The sequence below is a fragment of the Bombina bombina genome, chromosome 10 (genome assembly GCF_027579735.1).
Source record: "Bombina bombina isolate aBomBom1 chromosome 10, aBomBom1.pri, whole genome shotgun sequence".
Taxonomy (NCBI): Eukaryota; Metazoa; Chordata; class Amphibia; order Anura; family Bombinatoridae; genus Bombina; species Bombina bombina.
This window is the reverse complement of record NC_069508.1, coordinates 16267542-16294197: the sequence shown is the minus strand read 5'-3', so window position 1 is coordinate 16294197 and position 26656 is coordinate 16267542. Positions and strand designations below refer to the sequence as shown.

At 40.0% G+C, this 26656-nt stretch overlaps 1 protein-coding gene across 3 annotated transcripts in view; it reads left to right on the top strand.

Annotated features, from left to right (window-relative positions):
* Window positions 1-26656, top strand: part of GPSM2 (G protein signaling modulator 2) — a 123148-nt gene that overhangs the window by 24984 nt on the left and 71508 nt on the right. For 2 of the 3 annotated variants that reach the window (XM_053693818.1, XM_053693817.1), the window contains exons 2-4: window positions 16753-17034; window positions 22694-22915; window positions 23095-23230. In XM_053693818.1, the coding sequence (XP_053549793.1) occupies window positions 16973-17034; window positions 22694-22915; window positions 23095-23230 (420 nt within the window). In that variant the 5' untranslated portion in view covers window positions 16753-16972. The remainder of the gene's footprint in view (window positions 1-16752; window positions 17035-22693; window positions 22916-23094; window positions 23231-26656) is intronic. The other variant, XM_053693819.1, reaches the window with a different exon arrangement.

The following is a 26656-nucleotide window of genomic DNA, read 5'->3' as shown; positions in this document are numbered from 1 at the left end:
TCGTGTTTGAGTAGGGTAACAATCACAGTAGACTGTGGCAGTTGTTGTGACTGTGTTTAAAAAACGTTTTTGTCATTTATTATTCTGTTTTTGTTATTAAGGGGTTAATCATCCATTTGCAAGTGGGTGCAATGCTCTGCTGACTTGTTACATACACTGTAAAAATTTTGTTAGTGTAACTGCCTTTTTTCACTGTTGTTTCTACTTTAGCAAAGCGTACCACTATCCCGGTTGAGGACAGTTGTGCTTTTTCAGATCCAATGGATAAAAAATTAGAGGGTTACCTTAAGAAAATGTTTATTCAACAAGGTTTTATTTTACAGCCCCTTGCATGCATTGCGCCTGTCACTGCTGCGGCGGCATTCTGGTTTGGGGCCCTGGAAGAGGCCATCCATACAGCTCCATTGACTGTAATTGTTGACAAGCCTAGAACTCTTAAGCTAGCTAACTCATTTGTTTCTGATGCCATTGTTCATTTGACTAAACTAACGGCTAAGAATTCCGGATTCGCCATCCAGGCGCGTAGGGCGCTATGGCTCAAATCCTGGTCAGCTGATGTGACTTCAAAGTCTAAATTACTCAACATTCCTTTCAAGGGGCAGACCTTATTCAGCCTGGTTTGAAAGAAATTATTGCTGACATTACTGGAGGTAAGGACGGAACAAGGACAGGGTTTTTATTCAAATCTGTTTGTGGTTCCCAAAAAAGAGGGAACCTTCAGACCAATTTTGGATCTAAAGATCTTAAACAAATTCCTCAGAGTTACATCTTTCAAAATGGAAACTATTCGGACCATCCTACCCATGATCCAAGAGGGTCAGTACATGACCACAGTGGACTTAAAGGATGCCTACCTTCACATACCGATTCACAAAGATCATCATCGGTTCCTAAGGTTTGCCTTTCTAGACAGGCATTACCAATTTGTAGCTCTTCCCTTCGGGTTGGCTACAGCCCCGAAAATCTTTACGAAGGTTCTGGGCTCACTTCTGGCGGTTCTAAGACCGCGAGGCATAGCAGTGGCTCCGTATCTAGACGACATCCTGATACAGGCGTCAAGCTTTCAAATTGCCAAGTCTCATACAGAGATAGTTCTGGCATTTCTGAGATCGCACGGGTGGAAAGTGAACGAGGAAAAGAGTTCTCTATCCCCACTCACAAGAGTCTCCTTCTTAGGGACTCTTATAGATTCTGTAGAGATGAAAATTTACCTGACGGAGTCCAGGTTATCAAAGCTTCTAAATGCTTGCCGTATTCTTCATTCCATTCCGCGCCCTTCGGTGGCTCAGTGTATGGAGGTGATCGGCTTAATGGTAGCGGCAATGGAAATAGTGCCATTTGCGCGCCTACATCTCAGACCGCTGCAATTATGCATGCTAAGTCAGTGGAATGGGGATTACACAGATTTGTCCCCTCTGCTAAATCTGGATCAAAAGACCAGAGATTCTCTTCTCTGGTGGTTGTCTCGGGTCCACCTGTCCGAGGGTATGACCTTTCGCAGGCCAGATTGGACAATTGTAACAACAGATGCCAGCCTTCTAGGTTGGGATGCAGTCTGGAACTCCCTGAAGGCACAGGGATCGTGGACTCAGGAGGAGAAACTCCTTCCGATAAATATTCTGGAGTTAAGAGCAATATTCAATGCTCTTCTGGCTTGGCCTCAGTTAGCAACACTGAGGTTCATCAGATTTCAGTCGGACAATATCACGACTGTGGCTTACATCAACCATCAAGGGGGAACCAGGAGTTCCCTAGCGATGTTAGAAGTCTCAAAAATAATTTGCTGGGCAGAGACTCACTCTTGCCACCTGTCAGCAATCCATATCCCAGGCGTGGAGAACTGGGAGGCGGATTTTCTAAGTCGTCAGACTTTTCACCCGGGGGAGTGGGAACTCCATCCGGAGGTGTTTGCTCAATTGATTCATCGTTGGGGCAAACCAGAGTTGGATCTCATGGCGTCTCGCCAGAACGCCAAGCTTCCTTGTTACGGATCCAGGTCCAGGGACCCAGAAGCGACGCTGATAGATGCTCTAGCAGCGCCTTGGTTCTTCAACCTGGCTTATGTGCTTCCACCGTTTCCTCTGCACCCTCGACTGATTGCCAAAATCAAACAGGAGAGAGCATCGGTGATTCTAATAGCGCCTGCGTGGCCACGCAGGACCTGGTATGCAGACCTAGTGGACATGTCATCCTTTCCACCATGGACTCTGCCTCTAAGACAGGACCTTCTAATACAAGGTCCTTTCAATCATCCAAATCGAATTTCTCTGAGACTGACTGCATGGAGATTGAACGCTTGATTCTATCAAAGCGTGGCTTCTCCGAGTCAGTCATTGATACCTTAATACAGGCACGAAAGCCTGTTACCAGGAAAATCTATCACAAGATATGGCGTACATATCTTTACTGGTGTGAATCCAAAAATTACTCATGGAGTAAGGTTAGGATTCCTAGGATATTGTCCTTTCTCCAAGAGGGTTTGGACAAAGGATTATCAGCTAGTTCCTTAAAGGGACAGATTTCTGCTCTGTCTATTCTTTTGCACAAGCGTCTGGCAGACGTTCTAGACGTCCAGGCATTTTGTCAGGCTTTGATTAGAATTAAGCCTGTGTTTAAACCTGTTGCTCCCCCATGGAGCTTAAACTTGGTTCTTAAAGTTCTTCAAGGAGTTCCGTTTGAACCCCTTCATTCCATTGATATTAAGCTTTTATCTTGGAAAGTTCTGTTTTTGATGGCTATTTCCTCGGCTCGGAGAGTCTCTGAGCTATCTGCCTTACAATGTGATTCTCCTTATCTGATTTTTCATGCAGATAAGGTAGTTCTGCGTACCAAACCTGGGTTTTTACCTAAGGTGGTTTCTAACAAGAATATCAATCAAGAGATTGTTGTTCCATCATTGTGTCCTAATCCTTCTTCAAAGAAGGAAAGTCTTTTACATAATCTGGACGTAGTCCGTGCCTTGAAGTTTTACTTACAAGCTACTAAAGATTTTCGTCAAACATCTTCCCTGTTTGTCGTTTATTCTGGACAGAGGAGAGGTCAAAAAGCTTCGGCAACCTCTCTTTCCTTTTGGCTTCGGAGTATTATACGCCTAGCCTATGAGACTGCTGGACAGCAGCCCCCTGAAAGAATTACAGCTCATTCTACTAGAGCTGTGGCTTCCACCTGGGCCTTTAAAAATGAGGCCTCTGTTGAACAGATTTGCAAGGCCGCGACTTGGTCTTCGCTTCACACTTTTTCAAAATTTTACAAATTTGATACTTTTGCTTCTTCGGGGGCTGTTTTTGGGAGAAAGGTTCTTCAGGCAGTGGTTCCTTCCGCTTAATCCCTGCCTTGTCCCTCCCATCATCCGTGTACTTTACCTTTGGTATTGGTATCCCATAAGTAATGGATGATCCGTGGACTGGATACACTTAACAAGAGAAAACATAATTTATGCTTACCTGATAAATTTATTTCTCTTGTAGTGTATCCAGTCCACGGCCCGCCCTGTCATTTTAAGGCAGGTCTAAAATTTAATTAAACTACAGTCACCACTGCACCCTATGGTTTCTCCTTTCTCTGTTTGTTTCGGTCGAATGACTGGATATGGCAGTGAGGGGAGGAGCTATATAGCAGCTCTGCTGTTGGTGATCCTCTTGCAACTTCCTGTTGGGAAGGAGAATATCCCATAAGTAATGGATGATCCGTGGACTGGATACACTACAAGAGAAATAAATTTATCAGGTAAGCATAAATTATGTTATTAATAAACACGTCAATTTAAAAAAAACGAATTTTACACAGTCCAAAATTAAATAAACACACTTTAGTAAAATGAAAAAGCCAGAGCTACTGTCTTATATGGAATATTTATATCCAGAATACTAAATATTCTTCCTAAAAAAAAAAAAAAAAAAAAAGCCAAAAGTTAAAATATGTTTACATATACATAATAAAGTGTATACACATGTACAATATACCCACAATCCCCCAGCTCCTATAGGTAAATTATTCATGTCTTAGATTCAATATTGTATTGTAACAAAGGGGGTGGTGTTTTGGTTGCTATATGTAAATTATTTTGCCATAGGGTATAGGGGTCGACAAATATTTTTAAAATTTAGGAGCCAGTAAGAATATTTAGGAGCCAGACAGTAGTATTTCTATATAGATATATGGAGGCTAACCCAAAAATGTACGTGCCAGGGGTAAAATTCTAGGAGCCAGTGGCTCCCAGCCTCCTGGGTTGGTCGAGCCCTAAAGGGATCATTTACATTACACCTTCAATGCAGTGGGTGATGCTGCTTTTAACATTCTACCAGTGTACTAGAAGCATTGCCTCCCACATTTTGCAGCCAATCTTGTTCTTAAAGGGTCATAAAACTTTGTTTTTTATCTTCTGGAAAGCCCATTGAGTATTATAATCAGCAAATCGCGATCCCGTTCGCATGTGCAATGGGGTGAAAACATACACGTATGCCTAAGAGTATGCACACATCAAAATATTTCCATCTTAATATGAGTAAAGTCCACGGCTTCATTCCTTGTGGGAATACAAAACCTGGCCACCAGGAGGAGGCAAAGGCACCCCAGCAAAAGGCTTAATTACCTCCCCCACTCCCCTCATCCCCCAGTCATTCTTTGCCTTTCGTCACAGGAGGATGGCAGAGAAATGTCAGAAGATTCAGGGTAGTCTCTTATGTAGGGTAGTACTCTTTGGTATGGGACTGGAGTTTTAAGTAGTGTTGTCAGCCTCTCAGTGAGAGCATTGACGAATGTTAAGGTCTGGAGATGCAGGGAGAGTCTTTCTGCAAAACCATCCAGACTCGTATTAACAGCTCCTAAGCAATTAGTGTTGACGAGTTTCACTGCCTGCTTCTATCGCTCAAGTCAGGTGCGATGCTACAAGACTGTCAAACTTGAGAGGCTGTGTGTCTGTTCCACGGCAGAGATTCCGGTAAGATCGTTTAATTTTATCTCATATGATAACGTAAAGAAGACCGGGTCACAGTGTGACTCCTTCATCTGTATGAAATAAAGGATTAATATCTCCGGAAGGAGGTTATTGAACAGAGGGGATTTATACATAACTTGCTTTATTATGTTTTATGCTGCAATATGAGGCTCAGGCAGAAGTGGAACATTAAGGTTTTACTTTCATTTTTGAGATAACTGCGCAGCCTGTTTTTTTTTTTTTTTTTTTTTTTGCGGGTTTCTCTCCTGGAGCAGGGGCGGTCCTGCATTTAGTGTCCATCTTAAAAGCGCAAGCTATGGAGGTCTCTGATACATTAGAGGGTTCTCCCTCTTTTCGTAAATATAATACCTGTTTTTATTGTTAGGAGGCTACGGTATACCCTCTTGCTCAATTATGTTTCACGTTCCTCGATAAGGTAGTTATATCTAAAAAGACAAAGATATTTAGTACCACTGAGCCGTCCACCTCTGGGGGTTTCCGTCCCGTGAGGTGCGTTCCCTGCAATCATCTCCTGCACAACATGCAGCCTCCCATTGCACTGCTAATCCTTGGGGAGGGGCCCTTTTACCGCCAGACTTTGCTGAACAGTTACAAACGGCAGTGTCTGCGGCCTTCAGTGCTTTACCTCGCCCTGCTAAGCGCAAGCGAAAAGTCAAATATTGCTATCCTTCCCAGGGGTCATCTACCAACTTGTTGGATTTGTCTGATACTAGATTATCCGCTGATGAAGACGCCTCTGATAGTTCAGAGGAGGCTCTTTCTGGGTCGGAATCTGCTGCCTCTAAACCTCCGGCTGAGGAGGAACCAGACTTAAGATTTAGGATTGAGCACTTACCCTTTCTGTTAAAGAAAGTGTTGGCTACATTAGAGGTTCCGGAGCCTAAATTACCAGAGGAACCTTCTATTCCTAAGCTTGACAAGGTTTATGAGGACAGGGTGGTGCCACAGACTTTCCCGGTTCCCGTAAAGATGGCAAATATTAAGAATGAATGGAATAGACTTAAAACTTCCCTTTTCCCCTTCTTCTTTATTTAAGAAATTGTTCCCCATTCCAGACTCTTAATTAGAGTTGTGGGGGTCTGTACCTAAGATGGAGCTATCTCCATGCTTGCTAAGCGCACCACTATCCCGCTTGAGGATAGTTCGTTGTTTAAGGATCCCATGGATAAGAAACTAGAAACTCTATTAAGAAAGATGTTTCAGCACACGGGGTACTTGTTTCAGCCTGCAGCGGCGGTTGCTGCGGTAGCTGGAGCCACTACCTATTGATGCGACTCTCTATCGGAGGTGATCGAGGTGGAAACTCCCCTTGACGAGATCCAGGAAAGAATTAATTAACCTTGAGGGTAGCTATTTCTTTTGTCTGTGATGCAAACATGCAGATTATTCGCCTGAATGCCAAAACAGCAAGTTTTTCTGTTCTAGCCCGTAGGGCTTTCTCGCTGAAGTCTTGGTCTGCGGACATGACTTTAAAATCTAGATTGCTTTCTCTTTCATTTAAGGGGAAAATTATTTTCGGTCCAGGCCTGGACTCTATCATATCAACGGTCACTGGGGGCAAAGGTGCCTTTCTACAACAGGATAAGAAGAATAAACCTAAAGGACAAGGTCCTATATTTCGTCCCTTATGATCGGATAAATCCCAACCCCAGCAGCCCTCCCCAAAGCCTGATCAGTCCAAGGGAACTTGGAAACCATATCAATCTTGGAATAAATCAAAGCAGAACAAGAAGCCTGCCAAAACAAAGTCGTCATGAAGGGGCAGCCCCCGATCCGTGTTGGGGGCAGACTATCTCTCTTTGTGGAGGCTTGGTTGGGGGACGTACAAGACCCTTGGGTTCTAGAGTTCATCACTCAGGGTTACAGGATAGGTTTCAAATCTCATCCACCCAGGGGCAGATTTCTCTTATCAAACCTATCTTCAAGACCAGAAAAACGAGAAGCTTTTCTAGGGTGTGTGAGGGATCTTTCCTCCCTGGGAGTAATTGTGCCAGTACCTCTATCAGAGAGAGGTCTAGGGTACTACTCAAACCTTTTTGTGGTCCAAAAGAAGGAGGGTACGTTACACCTGATTCTAGACCTAAAGTGCCTAAACAAGTTTCTGTCGGTCCCATCATTCAACATGGAGATAAGGTCTATTCTGCCCTTAGTTCAAGAGGGACAGTTCATAACTACGGTAGACTTGAAGGATGCTTACCTACATGTGCCAATACACAAGGATCCGGTACCACTTCTACCTCGGGTAGTGGCCCGCATCCATCAGGAGCAAGCTTCGGCGATTCTAATTGCTCCATCGTGGCCGCGAAGGATGTGTTTTGCGGACCTTTTTGGGATGTACTCATCTCCTCCATGGAGGTTACCTTGTCACAGAGATCTGCTGGAACAGGGTCCCTTTGTTCATTAGAATCTAGATTCTATGAGGCCGACTGCGTGGAGATTGAACGCTTAGTGCTAGCCAAGAAAAGGTTTTTCTGATAGGCTGCAACGTGTCAGATCGGTCCTGTAAGAGTGCGGCCTTTTCTTGGGAAGGGCTGTGTAGATGGGGCATCAGTGACTTATCCTGCACACTTAAGCCGTCTTAGATCACGCGCAGCCTGCAGGGCGGCTCAGGATGCTTATAGTGCTAGCTAGCACACAGCAGCGAGACTTGGGAGTGCTGTCAAGGTAAAGAGCTGTGTGAAGGAACGGCACACACTGTGTTAAAAGCTTAAGCCTAAACATAGGAAAAAGTTTGCGAACTTATGTGCTAACTTAGTGACCGGCATCTGCAGGTACTATGTTTATTTATCTCTCAAAAATATAACATAGTGCCTGCAGATGCCGGTCACTAAGTTAGCACACAAGTTCGCAACATTTTTCCCATATATTTCCAATTACTAATACCAGCTGCAGAGTTTAACTTGGAAGGAAGATTATACATTAGGTTTATATTTGTATATAGCAGTTCCTGTTAATTATACTTACAACCCAATAAAATGTGCTTAGCATTTAGAGAGAGCAGACCAAGAGTCCTTAATTTATTTCTCACCGTTTACTTGCAGAGACCAATACTTAGAGTACAGAAAAATCAGAAAATTGAAAAGGAACATTTTAGTACCTCTGTTACAACCCCACTGGGAGCATAATCATGATGTCATCCTATGTGGATCTAAACTATTTTTAAAATGGTTTTGGGAAAAATAAGTCATTTAGTTTTTGGTTTTCTGGAACTGGCAGCGGAGAGAGAGGTTAAACTTGTAACCAGTCCTCATCTGCTCTAATAATATATATATTTTTTTGTGTGTGTGTTTTTTTTTTTTATAGTTTTTTTTTCTTTTCTTAATCGAAAAAATAATCGACCAACTAATCGATTATGACAATTATCGTTAGTTGCAGCCCTAGTTAGGACCAATCTATATATATATATATATATATATATATATATATATATATATATATATATATATATATATATATATATATCTTTGGGAAATAGAAGTATGAGTGCTGCCAGCATTGCTGCAGAGGTTGAAGGGGTGGGGGGTTAGCCTGTCAGTGCTCAGATAATACAGTGCCCGCTGCATCAAATTGGTCTGCATGGCTGTCGTCCCAGAAGTGAGCCTCTATTAAAGATGATGCACAAGAAAGCCTGCAAACAGTTTGCTGAAGACAAGCAGACTAAGGACATGGATTACTGGAACCATGTCCTGTGGTCCGATGAGACCAAGATAAACTTATTTCTAGCGTGTGTGATGGCAACCAGTTGAGGAATACAAAGACAAGTGTGTCTTGCCTACAGTCAAGAGTGGTGGTGGGAGTTTCATGGTCTGGGCCTGCATGAGTGCTCCCGGCACTGGGGAGCTACTGTTCATTGAGGGAACCATGAATGCCAACATGTACTGTGACATACTGAAGCAGAGCATGATCCCCTCCCTTCGGAGACTGGGCCACAGGGCAGTATTCCAACATAACAACCCCAAACACACCTCCAAGACGACCACTGCCTTGCTAAAGAAGCTGAGGGTAAAGGTGATGGACTGGCCAAGCATATCTCCAGACCTAAACCCTATTGAGCATCTGTGGGGCATCCTCAAACAGAAGGTGGGCGAGCCCAAGGTCTCTAACATCCACCAGCTCTGTGATGTTGTCATGGAGGAGTGGAAGAGGACTCCAGTGGCAACCTGTGAAGGTCTGGTGAACTCCATGCCCAAGAGGGCTAAGGCAGTGCTGGAAAATAATGGTGGCCACACAAAATATTGACACTTTGGGCCCAATTTGGACATTTTCACTTAGGGGTGTACTCACTTTTGTTGCCAACGGTTTAGACATTAATGGCTGTGTGTTGAGTTAGTTTGAGGGGACAGCAAATTTACACTGTTTTAGAGGCTGTACACTCACTACTTTACATTGTAGCAAAGTGTAATTTCTTTAGTGTTGTCACATGAAAAGATATAATAAAATATTTACAAAAATGTGAGGGGTGTACTCACTTTTGTAAGATACTGTACATACGTAAGCTTGTGTGTGTATATACGTGTGTGTTTGTGCATGTGTATACATATGTATGTGTGTGTTTGTGCATGTGTGTAAGTGTATGTGTGTATATATACAGTATGTGTGTGTGTGTATATATATATATATATATATATATATATATATATATATATATATATATATAAAATTGTAATTTATTTTTTAGGGGTAAAAGTGAAAGGAAAAAAGATTTGGGCACTGCTAATATTAAGTGTATAGGAACACAGTAGTGTATGTTAATATCACAGCCAAGAAAGACAGATGGTATGGAATGATTAATAGCACGGATCAGTTCTAGCTAAGCACTTATTTCTGCGTATACCTTAACTGTGAGTTTACTTTAAAGGTATAGTGCAATAATAACATCAAGCAGGATGTGTAAAAATATTGCTTCTTCAAAAAAAAAAATTGACACCAAAATTCAAAAGCTATTTTATATGTTAAAGAACGTAGCAGCAATAAAACCTGCTCTATTCACCTTTTTCTGCAGTCATTCTTACCACACGTATCTCCACTATTGCAACAATTACAGTGTGTCCCTGAACGCATGCGCATGCACGCTCATGCATTTTTGCTGCAGCAGGCTGCTGTGCATGTAATGAAGTTGCGAGTGATAGCAGCTTATTGTGCCTTTTTGGTTAGAACAAATAGCAATAGTCTTTAAAGCATTCATTGGTGTAGAATGTGACAAAGTAATTGGTGCATGTGCAGCGTTTGTATTATATAATTTATGAATGTGTCTGTATCTCTTAAAACAAGTTAGTTTAACCTCCCGTTTGCCAATACAACTGAATTACTGAGTCCCAAAATAATGTCGATTTATAAAGTGTCATCAACATGAGAAGTTTGGAAAGCTCGCCTCTGGATTAGAGGGACAAGTTGCCATAAGGATTTAGTTTAAATGGTGTAAGGTGTTGCATTGTATTATTAGTAGGGCAGCAGGACATTATTACACACAAATGTATTGGCAAGTGAGGAAAATAGTTTTTCTTGTTAAAGGGATAGTAAACACCAAAAATGTTATTGTTTAAAAAAAGATAGAAAATCCCTTTATTTACCATTCCCCAGTTTTGCATAACCAACACTGTTATATTAATACACTTTATACCTCTGTGATTACCTTGTATCTAAGCCTCTGCAGACTGCCCCTTATCTCAGTTATATTAATACACTTTATACCTCTGTGATTACCGTGTATCTAAGCCTCTGCAGACTGCTCCTTATCTCAGTTATATAAATATACTTTTTACCTCTGTGATTACCCTGTATCTAAGCCTCTGCAGACTGCTCCTTATCTCAGTTATATTAATACACTTTATACCTCTGTGATTACCGTGTATCTAAGCCTCTGCAGACTGCTCCTTATCTCAGTTATATAAATATACTTTTTACCTCTGTGATTACCCTGTATCTAAGCCTCTGCAGACTGCTCCTTATCTCAGTTATATTAATATACTTTTTACCTCTGTGATTACCCTGTATCTAAGCCTCTGCAGACTGCTCCTTATCTCAGTTATATTAATATACTTTTTACCTCTGTGATTACCTTGTATCTAAGCCTCTGCAGACTGCTCCTTATCTCAGTTATATTAATATACTTTTTACCTCTGTGATTACCGTGTATCTAAGCCTCTGCAGACTGCTCCTTATCTCAGTTATATTAATATACGTTTTACCTCTGTGATTACCTTGTATCTAAGCCTCTGCAGACTGCTCCTTATCTCAGTTATATTAATATACTTTTTACCTCTGTGATTACATTGTATCTAAGCCTCTGCAGACTGCTCCTTATCTCAGTTATATTAATATACTTTTTACCTCTGTGATTACCTTGTATCTAAGCTTCTGCTGACTGCCCCTTATCTCAGTTATATTAATATACTTTTTACCTCTGTGATTACCTTGTATCTAAGCTTCTGCTGACTGCCCCCTTATCTTAGATCTTTTGACAGACTTCCATTTCAGGCAGTTAGTGCTGACTCTTAAATAACTTCATGTGCATGAGCACAGTGTTATCTATATGGAACACATGAGCTAATGCCCTCTAGCTGTGAAAAACTGCCAACTGCAGAGGTAGCCTTCAAGGGCTTAAAAATTAGCATATGGGCCTACTTATGTGTAGCTTTCAACTAAGAATAACAAGAGAACAAAGCAAAATTGATGATAAAAGTAAATTACAAAGTTGTTTAAAATTACATGCCCTATCTATATCATTGAAGTTTAGATTGGACTTTACTATCCCTTCAATTTTTGAGTTACGTGGTAGGTGTGTCCGAACAAGTGCTTTATAGAGAGCGTTTCATTTTAAATCGGCTTGAGAGAGGGGTGTGATGTTCTGCAAGACGTGTGCAATATGGGAGAGAGGTCTTTTAAAGGGATAGTCTAGTCAAAATTAAACTTTCATGATTCAGATAGAGCAGCAATTTTAACCAACTTTCTAATTTACTCTTATTGTCGATTTTCTTCTTTCTCTTGGTATCTGTATTTGAAAAAGCAGGAATGTAAGCTTAGGAGCCGGCCTATCTTTGTTTCAGCACCTGGGTAGACATTCAAGCAAGCGCTACCCAGGTGCTGAACTAAAAATGGTCCGAAGAGAATCTGTAGTAATGCAAGTAACCCCATATAGGGCCAGATTAAAAGCACTAACAGTTTTGCGCGAGCAATGAGGCGGTTAATCACGGGTGCTGGTCATTCATGAGGGGGTTAATCACGGGTGTTTGTGCTCGTCCTCAAAGCTCTCGTTATTGTTACGCAACACGACAAAATGTCACGAAATAATAAATACATTACAAAGTACAGTTACACTTGTAATAACACTGTCTAATACAACTTATTCAAACGAATGTTGCACAAAAAAGTTTTAAGGGTTCAAAGATGAGGTCTCGGGTGTTAGAAAAACAAAAGGCAGGCGAAGGGCTTTAACACACAGATACCTACATATACTGTACATGTCTAAATAGGTGCGTGTGTATAGTCGGACCATTTTTGGTTCACAACCTGGATTGTGTTTGCCGATTGGTGGCTAAATGCACTCACCATTAAACAAGTGCTGTCCAGGGTCTCAACCAAAAATTGGCTGGCTTTTTAGCTTAGATGCCTTCTTCTTTAAATAAAGATAGCAAGAGAATGAAGAAAATTGGATAATAGGAGTAAATTAGAAAGTTGCCTAAAATTGCTGCTTTATCTGAATCATGAAAGAAAAAATGTGGGTTTAGTGTCCCTTTAAGTGAAGAAGGTTAATAAAATATTTATGAGTAAACAGATTAGCATTTCAGCTCCTCTCCTACACTTACAGGGCAGCACACTGCATGCTGGTCATTCATTTAATGCTGTGATTATTACAGGACAGCACACTGCATGCTGGTCATTCATTTAATGCACAGGACAGCACACTGCATGCTGGTCATTCATTTAATGCTGTGATTATTACAGGACAGCACACTGCATGCTGGTCATTCATTTAATGCACAGGACAGCACACTGCATGCTGGTCATTCATTTAATGCACAGGACAGCACACTGCATGCTGGTCATTCATTTAATGCTGTGATTATTACAGGACAGCACACTGCATGCTGGTCATTCATTTAATGCACAGGACAGCACACTGCATGCTGGTCATTCATTTAATGCACAGGGCAGCACACTGCATGCTGGTCATTCATTTAATGCACAGGACAGCACACTGCATGCTGGTCATTCATTTAAAGCACAGGACAGCACACTGCATGCTGGTCATTCATTTAATGCTGTGATTATTACAGGACAGCACACTGCATACTGGTCATTCATTTAATGCCGTGATTATTACAGGACAGCACACTGCATGCTGGTCATTCATTTAATGCCGTGATTATTACAGGACAGCACACTGCATGCTGGTCATTCATTTAATGCTGTGATTATTACAGGACAGCACACTGCATGCTGGTCATTCATTTAATGCTGTGATTATTACAGGACAGCACACTGCATGCTGGTCATTCATTTAATGCTGTGATTATTACAGGACAACAGACTGCATGCTGGTCATTCATTTAATGCTGTGATTATTACAGGACAACAGACTGTATGCTGGTCATTCATTTAATGCTGTGATTATTACAGGACAGCACACTGCATGCTGGTCATTCATTTAATGCTGTGATTATTACAGGACAGCACACTGCATGCTGGTCATTCATTTAATGCACAGGACAGCACACTGCATGCTGGTCATTCATTTAATGCACAGGACAGCACACTGCATGCTGGTCATTCATTTAATGCTGCTATTATTACAGGACAGCACACTGCATGCTGGTCATTCATTTAATGCTGTGATTATTACAGGGCAGCACACTGCATGCTGGTCATTCATTTAATGCTGTGATTATTACAGGGCAGCACACTGCATGCTGGTCATTCATTTAATGCACAGGACAGCACACTGCATGCTGGTCATTCATTTAATTCACAGGACAGCACACTGCATGCTGGTCATTCATTTAATGCACAGGACAGCACACTGCATGCTGGTCATTCATTTAATGCACAGGACAGCACACTGCATGCTGGTCATTCATTTAATGCACAGGACAGCACACTGCATGCTGGTCATTCATTTAATGCTGTGATTATTACAGGGCAGCACACTGCATGCTGGTCATTCATTTAATGCTGTGATTATTACAGGGCAGCACACTGCATGCTGGTCATTCATTTAATGCACAGGACAGCACACTGCATGCTGGTCATTCATTTAATTCACAGGACAGCACACTGCATGCTGGTCATTCATTTAATGCACAGGACAGCACACTGCATGCTGGTCATTCATTTAATGCACAGGACAGCACACTGCATGCTGGTCATTCATTTAATGCACAGGACAGCACACTGCATGCTGGTCATTCATTTAATGCACAGGACAGCACACTGTATGCTGGTCATTCATTTAATGCACAGGACAGCACACTGCATGCTGGTCATTCATTTAATGCTGTGATTATTACAGGACAGCACACTGCATGCTGGTCATTCATTTAATGCACAGGACAGCACACTGTATGCTGGTCATTCATTTAATGCACAGGACAGCACACTGTATGCTGGTCATTCATTTAATGCACAGGACAGCACACTGCATGCTGGTCATTCATTTAATGCACAGGACAGCACACTGCATGCTGGTCATTCATTTAATGCACAGGACAGCACACTGCATGCTGGTCATTCATTTAATGCTGTGATTATTACAGGACAGTACACTGCATGCTGGTCATTCATTTAATGCACAGGGCAGCACACTGCATGCTGGTCATTCATTTAATGCACAGGACAGCACACTGCATGCTGGTCATTCATTTAATGCACAGGACAGCACACTGCATGCTGGTCATTCATTTAATGCTGTGATTATTACAGGACAGCACACTGCATGCTGGTCATTCATTTAATGCTGTGATTATTACAGGACAGCACACTGCATGCTGGTCATTCATTTAATGCACAGGACAGCACACTGTATGCTGGTCATTCATTTAATGCTGTGATTATTACAGGACAGCACACTGCATGCTGGTCATTCATTTAATGCTGTGATTATTACAGGACAGCACACTGCATGCTGGTCATTCATTTAATGCTGTGATTATTACAGGACAGCACACTGCATGCTGGTCATTCATTTAATGCACAGGACAGCACACTGTATGCTGGTCATTCATTTAATGCTGTGATTATTACAGGACAGCACACTGCATGCTGGTCATTCATTTAATGCACAGGACAGCACACTGCATGCTGGTCATTCATTTAATGCTGTGATTATTACAGGACAGCACACTGCATGCTGGTCATTCATTTAATGCTGTGATTATTACAGGAGATATGAAACTTCAGAACTCTTGTATCACTAATACATAATACAGGTAGCCCTCAGTTTACGCCGGGGTTAGGTTCCAGAAGAAATGATTGTAAATCGAAACCTTTGTAAATTGAAACCCAGTTTATAATGTAAGTCAATGGGAAGTGAGGGAGATAGGTCCCAGGCCCCTCTCAAAATTGTCATAAGTAACACCTAATACATTATTTTTAAATGCTAAACAGCATTATAAACCTAATAAAATAATCACACAACACAGACTTCACAATTTTCTGCAAACAGTTCTTTCTATGCATTCCAATCTGGACTGATTTATAGACAGGAAGATCTTATTCCTTTGAAATCTGCTCGACAGCTCAGGTCTGGTTAGACTGATTAATTTCAGCTTGCTTGGCTTTGCTGCAACACAAGCGGACAGCTCCATCTACTGGCTATTTTAATAAATGCACTGCTTCTCAATGCTTTTCAATAGCAGTCACATGACTGGAAAAAAAGGTTGTTATTCTGAAACGGTGCAAATTGAACCGTTGTAAAACGAGGGCCACCTGTACATTGTTTGTAACATATTCTTGTTTGCATTACTTATCCTGAACCCATGGAAGAGTGAAGGTAGATAATATTGTAAGAATATGGTTAGTTGTATTTTTTATTATAAACTTAGAAGAATCTTCAGATGTGAGGCTAACAGTATATGTCTATCTTAAAGGGACACTAAACCTACATTTTTTCTTTCATGATTCAGATAGAGCAGCAGTTTTAAGCAACTTTCTAATTTATTCCTATTATCAATTTTTCTGCATTCTCTTGGTATCTTTATTTGAAAAAGAAGGCATCTAAGCTAAGGAGCCAGACAATTTTTGGTTTAGAACTCTGGACAACACTTGTTTATTGGTTTATTGCATTCAGCCACCAATCAGCAAGGACAACCCAGGTTGTGAATAAAAAATGGGCCGGCTTCTAAACTTACATTCTTGCTTTTCAAATAAAGATAGCAAGAGAATGAAGAAAAATGATAATAGGAGTAAATTAGAAAGTTGCTTAAAATTGTATGCTCTATCTGGATCATGAAAGAAAAAATGTGGGTTCAGTGTCCCTTTAAGACATATAATGTGAGATAGCTTGCTTGCACAGCCTTTGTTTACGCATTTAATGACGTTATTGTTAATGATATAATCCAAGCTAAAGTGATTGTAAAGAGCTTTTATGTTCTGCATGCTACCTGTACAGTAACCTATACTGTCTGTAATGCCCAGAATCCCGCTTGCCTTAGTCTCCATGACTACAGTGCGACACATGTCTAAGTCATTCAGTGCTCAGTCAGCATGGATCGCTTTGCTTTTTCCGATCAGAGGGCTTGTTTTGTCATCTGATGGAAAAACAAACGTGAGACCTCAAGCATCTTGTGTTCCCTTTACAGAACGGCCGTGGAATGAAGCCGAAAAGGGTACGAGACGCAGGAACTTGCTCTGCAGCATTTCACGTCTAGACAAAGGGAGAGCTAAGAGAACGCCAGCTTTGTAAAGAGTTTTTGGCTTCTTCATCTTGGAAATATTTATCCACCCAAGAGAACGTCTGTGCCTGTACTTCCATAAGAGATTTTTGTATTTTCTATGTATTTGTTCTGAGAATGCATCTGGATGGAGGAGACTGAAGCTTTAATAAGTATGCGTGAAGACCCTAGTTTTCATGTGCGTTACAGGTAAGATTTCTTTATTGTTTTAGCCTCGTAGCTCTGTAGTAGTTTGGCTCCTTAACCCTTTGTCTGCCTAGGAGGAACGCAACTCCTTGCTCTTTATTTTCTCAGTTGTAATATAAAAAAAAGTAAAAGTGTCATGGTTTTAGATAGCTATTTGTTAGACACAGTTTGCAATTTGGGTAACATTTCTGTATCTTTTTTTTTTTTTTATTCACTATTCATTGCTATTTGCGAAACTCAAAAAAATAACACTTTATGGATAATTGTAACTTGCTGTGATGGTGTAAGGGGCATTTTATGATGGCAGCTAACTGCTTTTAGGGCAAACAAAGAACAGGAGTGTAAGTTGTAACAAGCCCGGAATCCTTCAAGAATGTCAATGCAGCGGCTGTGCAACATCGCTAAAGCTTTCCTGTGTGCTGCAAAAACAACTGGAAAATGTGCAATGCAAGTCAGGTTCTCCTTTCACAGTAATAGCAGAACATGGGCAGGAGTTCAGACTAGATGTGTGCAGCACAGCATGCAGTATTCCAGCTCACAGAAGGTTTCCATCAGACTCCTTCACTGTCCCGGAATTAGCCCTGCCCAGAGGCCTTCATTGTGCGTCTCCAAGTGGGAAAAAAGCTCAGCTGTTAGCCTCAGATAACCACGCTTTAGCAAGTTGGGAAAATAGAGCGGCCACAGTGCTCTGTGGTTTTCAGGATAAAGTCGTCTTCACTGGTTTTAAAGATTTTATTTCCCTGCGCAAATAATTGAATGTGCCTGCTTGTCCTTTTCTACTCATAGTACCATTTTCTCATATTATTTGCATTGATACGCTCCACATATACTTTATTAGTGTGCTAAGATGTTATTTTCTGACATTACTGGAAAAAAATGATTTTTTTTAACTTAAATTAAAGGTAAACAATTTATTACTAATCTATAGGTTAATGTGTCCCTTTAAGGGAGAAAGTGTGTTAAATCCCTAAGTCTTCCTATCACGGCCATAATGCAAAGCCTAATAAATCCAGATATGTGTAGAATAATCTAAAAAATATTGGCACAGGATATAATTATAGGAACCATTGCTTCCAGGACTTTGTTTTATTCTTTCCTAGTATTCATTACAAATTAAAGTCTGTCATATATCTTAGTTAGGAAAGAATGAGCTGAAAATGTCATTTGTTTTGTTAATAGACAATTAATAAGTCACATTTGTTCACATTTTCAGCACAATTAATATTCAGTGTAACAACTTTTCAAAGATAGGAAAAAGTCACCTATTTTACTCGTCCATGGCACTTTGTTACTTGTCTGGATATATGTGTGTGTATATAAATAATATATATAATCAGTTATCTTCACAGTAAACTGGAAAGTTGTTTAAAATTGTACGTTCTGCCTAAATCATGAAAGAAACATTTTGGGTTTCATGTCCCTTTTAAATAAGTCCTGGGGAGAACACTGGTTATTTGTTTTTATACCTTGTCCAAAAAGTAATGCAACATATTACGTCCTAATAGCCAGTTGATTAAACAAAGGTTTAACCCATTAAGACATTTATATATATTTTTATTTATATATATATATATATATATATATATATATATATATATATATGTATGTATATGTGTGTGTGTATATATATATATATATATATATATATATATATACATACGCTGTGCAGTACTTTGCTTACCGCACAACATATGCGTCTGAGCTTCAGGAAGCTCCAGCAGTCTCGGCTGTTACTGGCAAGAGCTGGAGTTCCCGAGTTTCAGGCATCTGCCTGCAAATGAAACTGAAGCGCAATCGGTACTCCGGTTCCAAATGAGGGCAGATGCCACATCATTACAGACGGTGACACTGTGTGTAACGATCATCTGCTGGTGCCGGAGGGAGGTGTTGGCGGGAATCTGGGAGGCGGGTGAGTGGTCTAGCAGTGGCGAGAGGAGGGAGGGAGTGAGAGGGCCCTATACTGTGGCAACAATAAAATAAAGGGAGGAATGGGGCAGCTACACTACAGAAAAAAGGGGGATGACCCCTAACTAAGGATCATAGGGTGGGGAGAACACTACTCTACAGAATTGAAAAAATAATAGACAGCTACCAGTACCTAAGATGGCGAACAATAGTTAGAGGAGAGAGGGTTATAGAGCTGTTTGTGAGGGATCAGAGAGGTTGGAGGGTAAGGGGAATCCTACAATGCAGAAAACAGAAAAAATAATAATAATTTAATAATAAAAGAAAAGGCCTTACATTTTCATATTGGCAGACTGTCTGCCAGTACCTAAGATGGGGGTGAGCAGTGGGGGGTGAGGGAGGGAAGAGAGCTGTTTGGGAGGGATGAGGTAGGGATCAGGAGGTGGGAAGTGTTAGGTGGGAGGGTAATCTCTACACCACTGGTGATCAAACCTGCCCTCAGACCTCTGCAACAGTCCAGGTTTTCTGTATTACCTTGGATGAGAGCAGGTCAAATAACTAAGTTTATTAATCTGATTGCTTCACCTATGCTCTAGTTCAGATATCCTCAAAATGTGGCCTGTTAGGGAGGTCTGAGGACAGGTTTAAAAACCAGTGCTCTACACTAAAGCTAAAATTAACCTTACAATCTACCTTATTAACCCCATCACTGCTGGGAATAATAGAAGTGTGGTGTGCAGCTGCAATTAGCAGCCTTGTAACAACCAAAAAGCAATGGCAAAGCCATATATGTCTGCTATTTCTGAACAAAGGGATCCCATAAAAGCTTTTACAACCATTTGTGCCATGATTGCACAATAATTTCAGTGAGAAACCCAAAGTTTGTGAAACAATTTACAATTGTTTTTTATATGATCGCATTTGGCGGTGAAAAGGTGGCATGAAATATACCAAATAAGGCCTAGATCAATACCTTGGGTTGTCTACTTAAAAATAAAAAAAAAATAAAAAAAATATATATATATAGTTTTGATAGGTAAATAAAAAACAAACAAAAACAAGGCTCTATTTCTGTTTAAATGGAGTGATAGCAAAAATGCTAAAAATTCTCTGGTATTTTGGGCAAGTATTTGTCTGGAAGTCCCGGTGGTGAAGCTGTTAAAGGGACATGAAACCCCCCAAAAATATTTCATGATTCAGATAGAGAATACAATTTTGAATAACATTCCTATTTACTTTTATTGTCTAATTTGATTAATTCTTTAGTTATACTTCGTTGAAGAAACAGCAATGCACATGGGTGAGCCAATCACACGAGGCATCTATGTGCAGCCACCAATCAACAGCTCCTGAGCCTATGTACATATGCTTTTAAAAAAGAATATCAAGAGAATGAAGCAAATTAGATAATAGAAGTACAATATGGGCTTCACATCCGTTTTAATGCATTTCAATTACTAACAGTTTTGTAAATACTAACAAGATTTTACTCCTTTCTGTTTTAGTGTTAGAGTCAAATTGAGCTTTGAATGGCTCTGTTTGAGTGTGATATGACTGGTTGTAGTGGTTAGAAATGTCTAGCTCCACTCCTGGTAATTCAGTCTTATTTCCTGTTGTGCTGTATTTTACACTCATACCGTCATCTGACTTGTATCTATAGCTTATGGGAGCTGATCCCTTGCTATAAGCACTGTACTAAGTATAAGATTCCGTTCCTGGCCATAATAGCGATAAATACTATATGCTCCTCTGCATTTTATACATGAAGGGCATTGGTTATGGCTTTATATTTGCCTTATATTCAAGGCTAGAAAACCCCTATGGGGCTGGTTACCAGGTTCTATAAACGTTTACCTTCCTCTTCATTTAGGTAATGTATCATATGAGTGCACCTTCTTCCCTTATAAATGTATTTTTTTCTCATTGTCCTCATATTGTCATTAAGATTGATTACATTTTTTTATTAACAGGCCAAGGTATAAGTGTGTCATCTAGAGAGCTCGTATCTATGTATAAACAAGAGACCTTTTTATTGATAAGTTAATAAAACGCCTTAAGAACCGTGACACTAATTAGCAGTGTCATTAAACATGCAGTGGCTGGGGCAGACAGCCTGGGAGACGATTAACCAAGATTACCCATGTTGTGTCTTTAATCTTAACCTAGTTCCAGATGGCAGCACATATTTCCCAAGGACCTCTTTGTTTTCCAGCAACCAATATTGGACAGTAGATGGTGTATAAATGTTTTTTATGAAAACCATGATCCTTTCTTGAAGACTGAACCAGGATAACAGTGGCATGGATTATGTATGGCGAATCCTCAGTCTGTATAGTCCATGCACCTCCAAAAGGAAATTTAGCGTCTCAGAATGTCCATCATGTCCTGCTTAGGTTGTGGAAAAGCTCCCAGGTGGTCGTGGTGTTGTATTTATCTTTTATGATATTATATACTCTCTATTCGTTGTTTTAACTGTAGTTTAACCCTTTAGCTGCAATGCATTGCATAGCAATTTTGTTTCATCACTTCATTACAGTAGAGCTGTTAACCTAGGAAGATAATATAAATGTGTTGTTTGTGTAAAATCTGTATGGTGGTCACTTATTCTAATATTTTTATACAGCACCAGAGGTGAATTCACAGTAAACATGTTTGTTTTTGCCTCCCCTAAAGTAACTGCAGATTTGCATCTTTTATAGTAACAGAGGTTTGTAAAGTTCAAAGTTCTCTGTATGGAAATAACCTTTGTAAATGGTGTAAGTTTGTTTGCAGTTGGCGTGCAGTACTAGAAAGCACAAAACTTGTATTATGTAACAGTGAGATTTCAGAGCTGAGCATTTAATAGAACACGTATTAACATGAGAAGTGGTGGCATTGTTTATTATTTAAATAACTATATTCTTCTTTTTAGATTAAACCGGTCTCACTCATATTAAAGCTCTTACATTGTAATTATCTCTCATCATAAAGAACGTTTGTAAAGTGTTTGCAGTGATCTTGTTTAGATATGTCTTTGACCTTTTAGAGAGGTGACGCGCTCAGCCTGTGCTTTATATCCCTGCTATTTTTAATTTATAAAATCAAGGTTTTTAATCCTTGGTTTCTAAAGAGGTTTGCACATTGTTTTATCCCTATTTGGCAGACAGAGGGTTATACCGTTGGTTCTAGAAGGGTCTCTAATAGATCTGACCTTTCTTACATCAAAAGGGTAAAATTCTAATTTCAAGTAAAGAGGTTTCTAGATCTTTACTGTACCATTTACAGTTTGGAAAATTCTACATATATTGCAATACAAATGCCTTTACCTGTCTCCAAAAACCTTGTGTCTGGCTCCTTAATATTCCTGCTGGATCCTAATTTTGAAATAAATCGGTCAACTCCTAAAGTAAATATACCAATTCTATTATGTTTGACTATTTGTGATGATGTTTTGCTGTTGGGGCTGTGCCTTGGATGCTTTATTTTCTACAATATTTCAGCACTGTGCTACACTTTCTGGATAAACAATTGATTATTTTGCATTTGCTGTTTATTAATTTATGTGCTGAGACTTTTTGTAGGTTGAGATTCCCGGGTGTTGCACAGTTGAAACCTTTATGAATCATTTAGTATGCAAGACCAGGGCAACATTACACTTAACTCTTTCCTTGGGTGAGGCTTTCAGACTGTAGCAAGCTAGAATTACCGCATCCCATTTCATTGTAACAACCAATGTCAGTGAGTAACAATATTTATATTGTATTTTGTTACATTTAAGAATGGAGGCGTCATGTCTGGAGCTAGCCTTGGAAGGAGAGCGTTTGTGCAAGTGTGGGGATTGTCGGGCCGGAGTTTCCTTCTTTGAGGCTGCAGTGCAAGTGGGAACAGAGGACCTGAAAACTCTCAGTGCTATTTACAGTCAGCTGGGAAATGCCTATTTCTACCTGCACGAATACAACAAGGCTTTGGAATACCACCACCATGATCTGACGTTAGCAAGGTACCGCCTATAGTTCTGATCACCCGTTCTGTTTATTACAGATATTGTATGATGTACCGGTGAAGTATTACTATCATGTTGTTTAGTCTATTGAGCTACAAGCTTTATAGTAATAAGAGGGCTGTTTGCGTAGCTCCTCTAGATACACCACAAAACAGTAAACATTTGTCTTTATGCAGGACCATCGGGGACAGACTTGGGGAAGCCAAAGCCAGTGGAAACCTGGGCAACACTCTAAAGGTTCTGTGTAAATTTGACGAAGCAATTTTATGTTGCGAACGGCACTTAGAAATCTCAAGGGAGCTATATGATAAGGTACTAAACACTGACACCATTTATCATGCAGACTACTTGTTTAGTTTGTGATTGTAAAAGCTGTATGATAAGGTACTAAACACTAACACCGTATATCATGTAGACTGCTGTCCTACACAACTGACTACTTGTTTAGTTTGTGATTGTAAAAGCTGTATAATAAGGTACTAAACACTAACACCGTATATCATGTAGACTGCTGTCCTACACAACTGACTACTTGTTTAGCTTGTGATTGTGAAAACTGTATAATAAGGTACTAAACACTGACACCGTATAACACGTAGACTGCTGTCCTACACAACTGACTACTTGTTTAGCTTGTGATAGTGAAAACAATCTAATAAGGTATTAAAACACTGACACCGTATATCATGTAGACCCCTGTCCTGCACAACTGACTACTTGTTTAGCTTGTGATTGTGAAAACTATCTAATAAGGTACTAAACACTGACACCGTATATCATGTAGACTGCTGTCCTACACAACTGACTACTTGTTTAGCTTGTGATTGTGAAAACTGTATGATAAGGTACTAAACACTGACACCGTATAACACGTAGACTGCTGTCCTACACAACTGACTACTTGTTTAGCTTGTGATAGTGAAAACAATCTAATAAGGTATTAAAACACTGACACCGTATATCATGTAGACCCCTGTCCTGCACAACTGACTACTTGTTTAGCTTGTGATTGTGAAAACTATCTAATAAGGTACTAAACACTGACACCGTATATCATGTAGACTGCTGTCCTACACAACTGACTACTTGTTTAGCTTGTGATTGTGAAAACTGTATGATAAGGTACTAAACACTGACACCGTATAACATGTAGACTGCTGTCCTACACAACTGACTACTTGTTTAGTTTGTGAGTGTGAAAGCTGTACAATAAGGTACTAAACACTGACACCGTATATCATGTAGACTGCTGTCCTACACAACTGACTACTTGTTTAGTTTGTGATTGTGAAAACGGTACAATAAGGTACTAAACACTGACACCGTATAACACGTAGACTGCTGTCCTACACAACTGACTACTTGTTTAGTTTGTGATAGTGAAAACTATCTAATAAGGTACTAAACACTGACACCGTATATCATGTAGACTGCTGTCCTACACAACTGACTACTTGTTTAGTTTGTGATAGTGAAAACTATCTAATAAGGTACTAAACACTGACAGCGTATATCATGTAGACTGCTGTCCTACACAACTGACTACTTGTTTAGTTTGTGATTGTGAAAGCTGTACAATAAGGTACTAAACACTGACGCCGTATATCATGTAGACTGCTGTCCTACACAACTGACTACTTGTTTAGTTTGTGATAGTGAAAACTATCTAATAAGGTACTAAACACTGACACCGTATAACATGTAGACTGCTGTCCTACACAACTGACTACTTGTTTAGTTTGTGATAGTGAAAACTATCTAATAAGGTACTAAACACTGACACCGTATAACATGTAGACTGCTGTCCTACACAACCGACTACTTGTTTAGTTTGTGATTGTGAAAGCGGTATAATAAGGTACTAAAAATTGACACCGTATATCATGTAGACCCCTGTCCTACACAACTGACTACTTGTTTAGCTTGTGATTGTTTTCAAAAATCTGTCATATCATTTTGTTTTGTTTTGTTAGGATAAAATACTACTACTGATAATAAATAGAAAACATGCATCTTATTATTATTGAGAAAAAATGCATCTCTACCTTCTGACACTAAGTAAAACCAACAACCAAGGGGAGCCAGTAATTTATTTTTATTCCTTTTGTAGCTAACAGAAGAAGCTTATTTTATTGGTTTCAGTACAGACATGTCATCTTTTTCAGTAGTGTTGGGCAGGGAAGAAAATCAGGTTCTGTGACGTTGGATATCGTGTGTCTTCTGGGTTAAATCACTGTACAGTGTCACCGCTTTGTGACTCACATAGCAAGTGTCCTCTTATTGGCGATTGTCACTGGTGCTTTTCTCAAACTGCTCATTTATTAAGGTTAATTTTGAGATTTCTCTTGTTAAGTGTATCCAGTCCACGGATCATCCATTACTTGTGGGATATTCTCCTTCCCAACAGGAAGTTGCAAGAGGATCACCCACAGCAGAGCTGCTATATAGCTCCTCCCCTCACTGCCATATCCCGTCATTCTCTTGCAACTCTCAACTAAGATGGAGGTCGTAAGAGGACTGTGGTGTTTTATACTTAGTTTATTGCTTCAATCAAAAGTTTGTTATTTTTAAATGGTACCAGAGTGTACTGTTTATCTCAGGCAGTATTTAGAAGAAGAATCTGCCTGCGTTTTCTATGATCTTAGCAGAAGTAACTAAGATCCTTTGCTGTTCTCACATATTCTGAGGAGTGAGATAACTTCAGAGGGGGAATAGCGTGCAGGTTTTCCTGCAATAAGGTATGTGCAGTTAAAATATTTTTCTAGGGATGGAATTTGCTAGAAAATGCTGCTGATACCGAAGTAATGTAAGTAAAGCCTTAAATGCAGTGATAGCGACTGGTATCAGGCTTATTAATAGAGATACATACTCTTATAAAAGTGTATTTTAAAACGTTTGCTGGCATGTTTAATCGTTTTTTACATATGTTTGGTGATAAAACTTATTGGGGCCTAGTTTATTCCACATGGCTGGCTTGAATTTTGCCTAGAAACAGTTCCCTGAGGCTTCCCACTGTTGTAATATGAGTGGGAGGGGCCTATTTTAGCGTTTTTTTGCACAGCAAAAATTACAGACACAGACATCCAGCTTCTTCCTGCATGATCCAGGACTTCTCTGAAGGGCTCAAAAGGCTTCAAAAGTCGTATTGAGGGAGGTAAAAAGCCACAGTAGAGCTGTGGCAGTTGTTGTGACTGTTTTAAAAAAAAAACGTTTTTGTCATTTGTTATTCCGTTTTTGGTATTAAGGGGTTAATCATCCATTTACAAGTGGGTGCAATGCTCTGCTAACTTATTACATACACTGTAAAAATTTTGTTAGTGTAACTGCATTTTTTCACTGTTATTTCAAAATTTGGGAAAATTTGTGTTTCTTAAAGGCGCAGTAACGTTTTTTTATATTGCTTGTAAACTTGTTTTAAAGTGTTTTCCAAGCTTGCTAGTCTCATTGCTAGTCTGTTTAAACATGTCTGACACAGAGGAACCTACTTGTTCATTATTTTTGAAAGCCATGGTGGATCCCCATAGGAGAATGTGTACTAAATGTATTGATTTCACCTTAAACAGTAAAGATCAGTCTTTATCTATAAAAGAATTATCACCAGAGGGTTCTGTCGAGGGGGAAGTTATGCCGACTAACTCTCCCCACGTGTCAGACCCTTCGCCTCCCGCTCAGGGGACGCACGCTAATATGGCGCCAATTACATCAGGGACGCCCATAGCGATTACCTTGCAGGACATG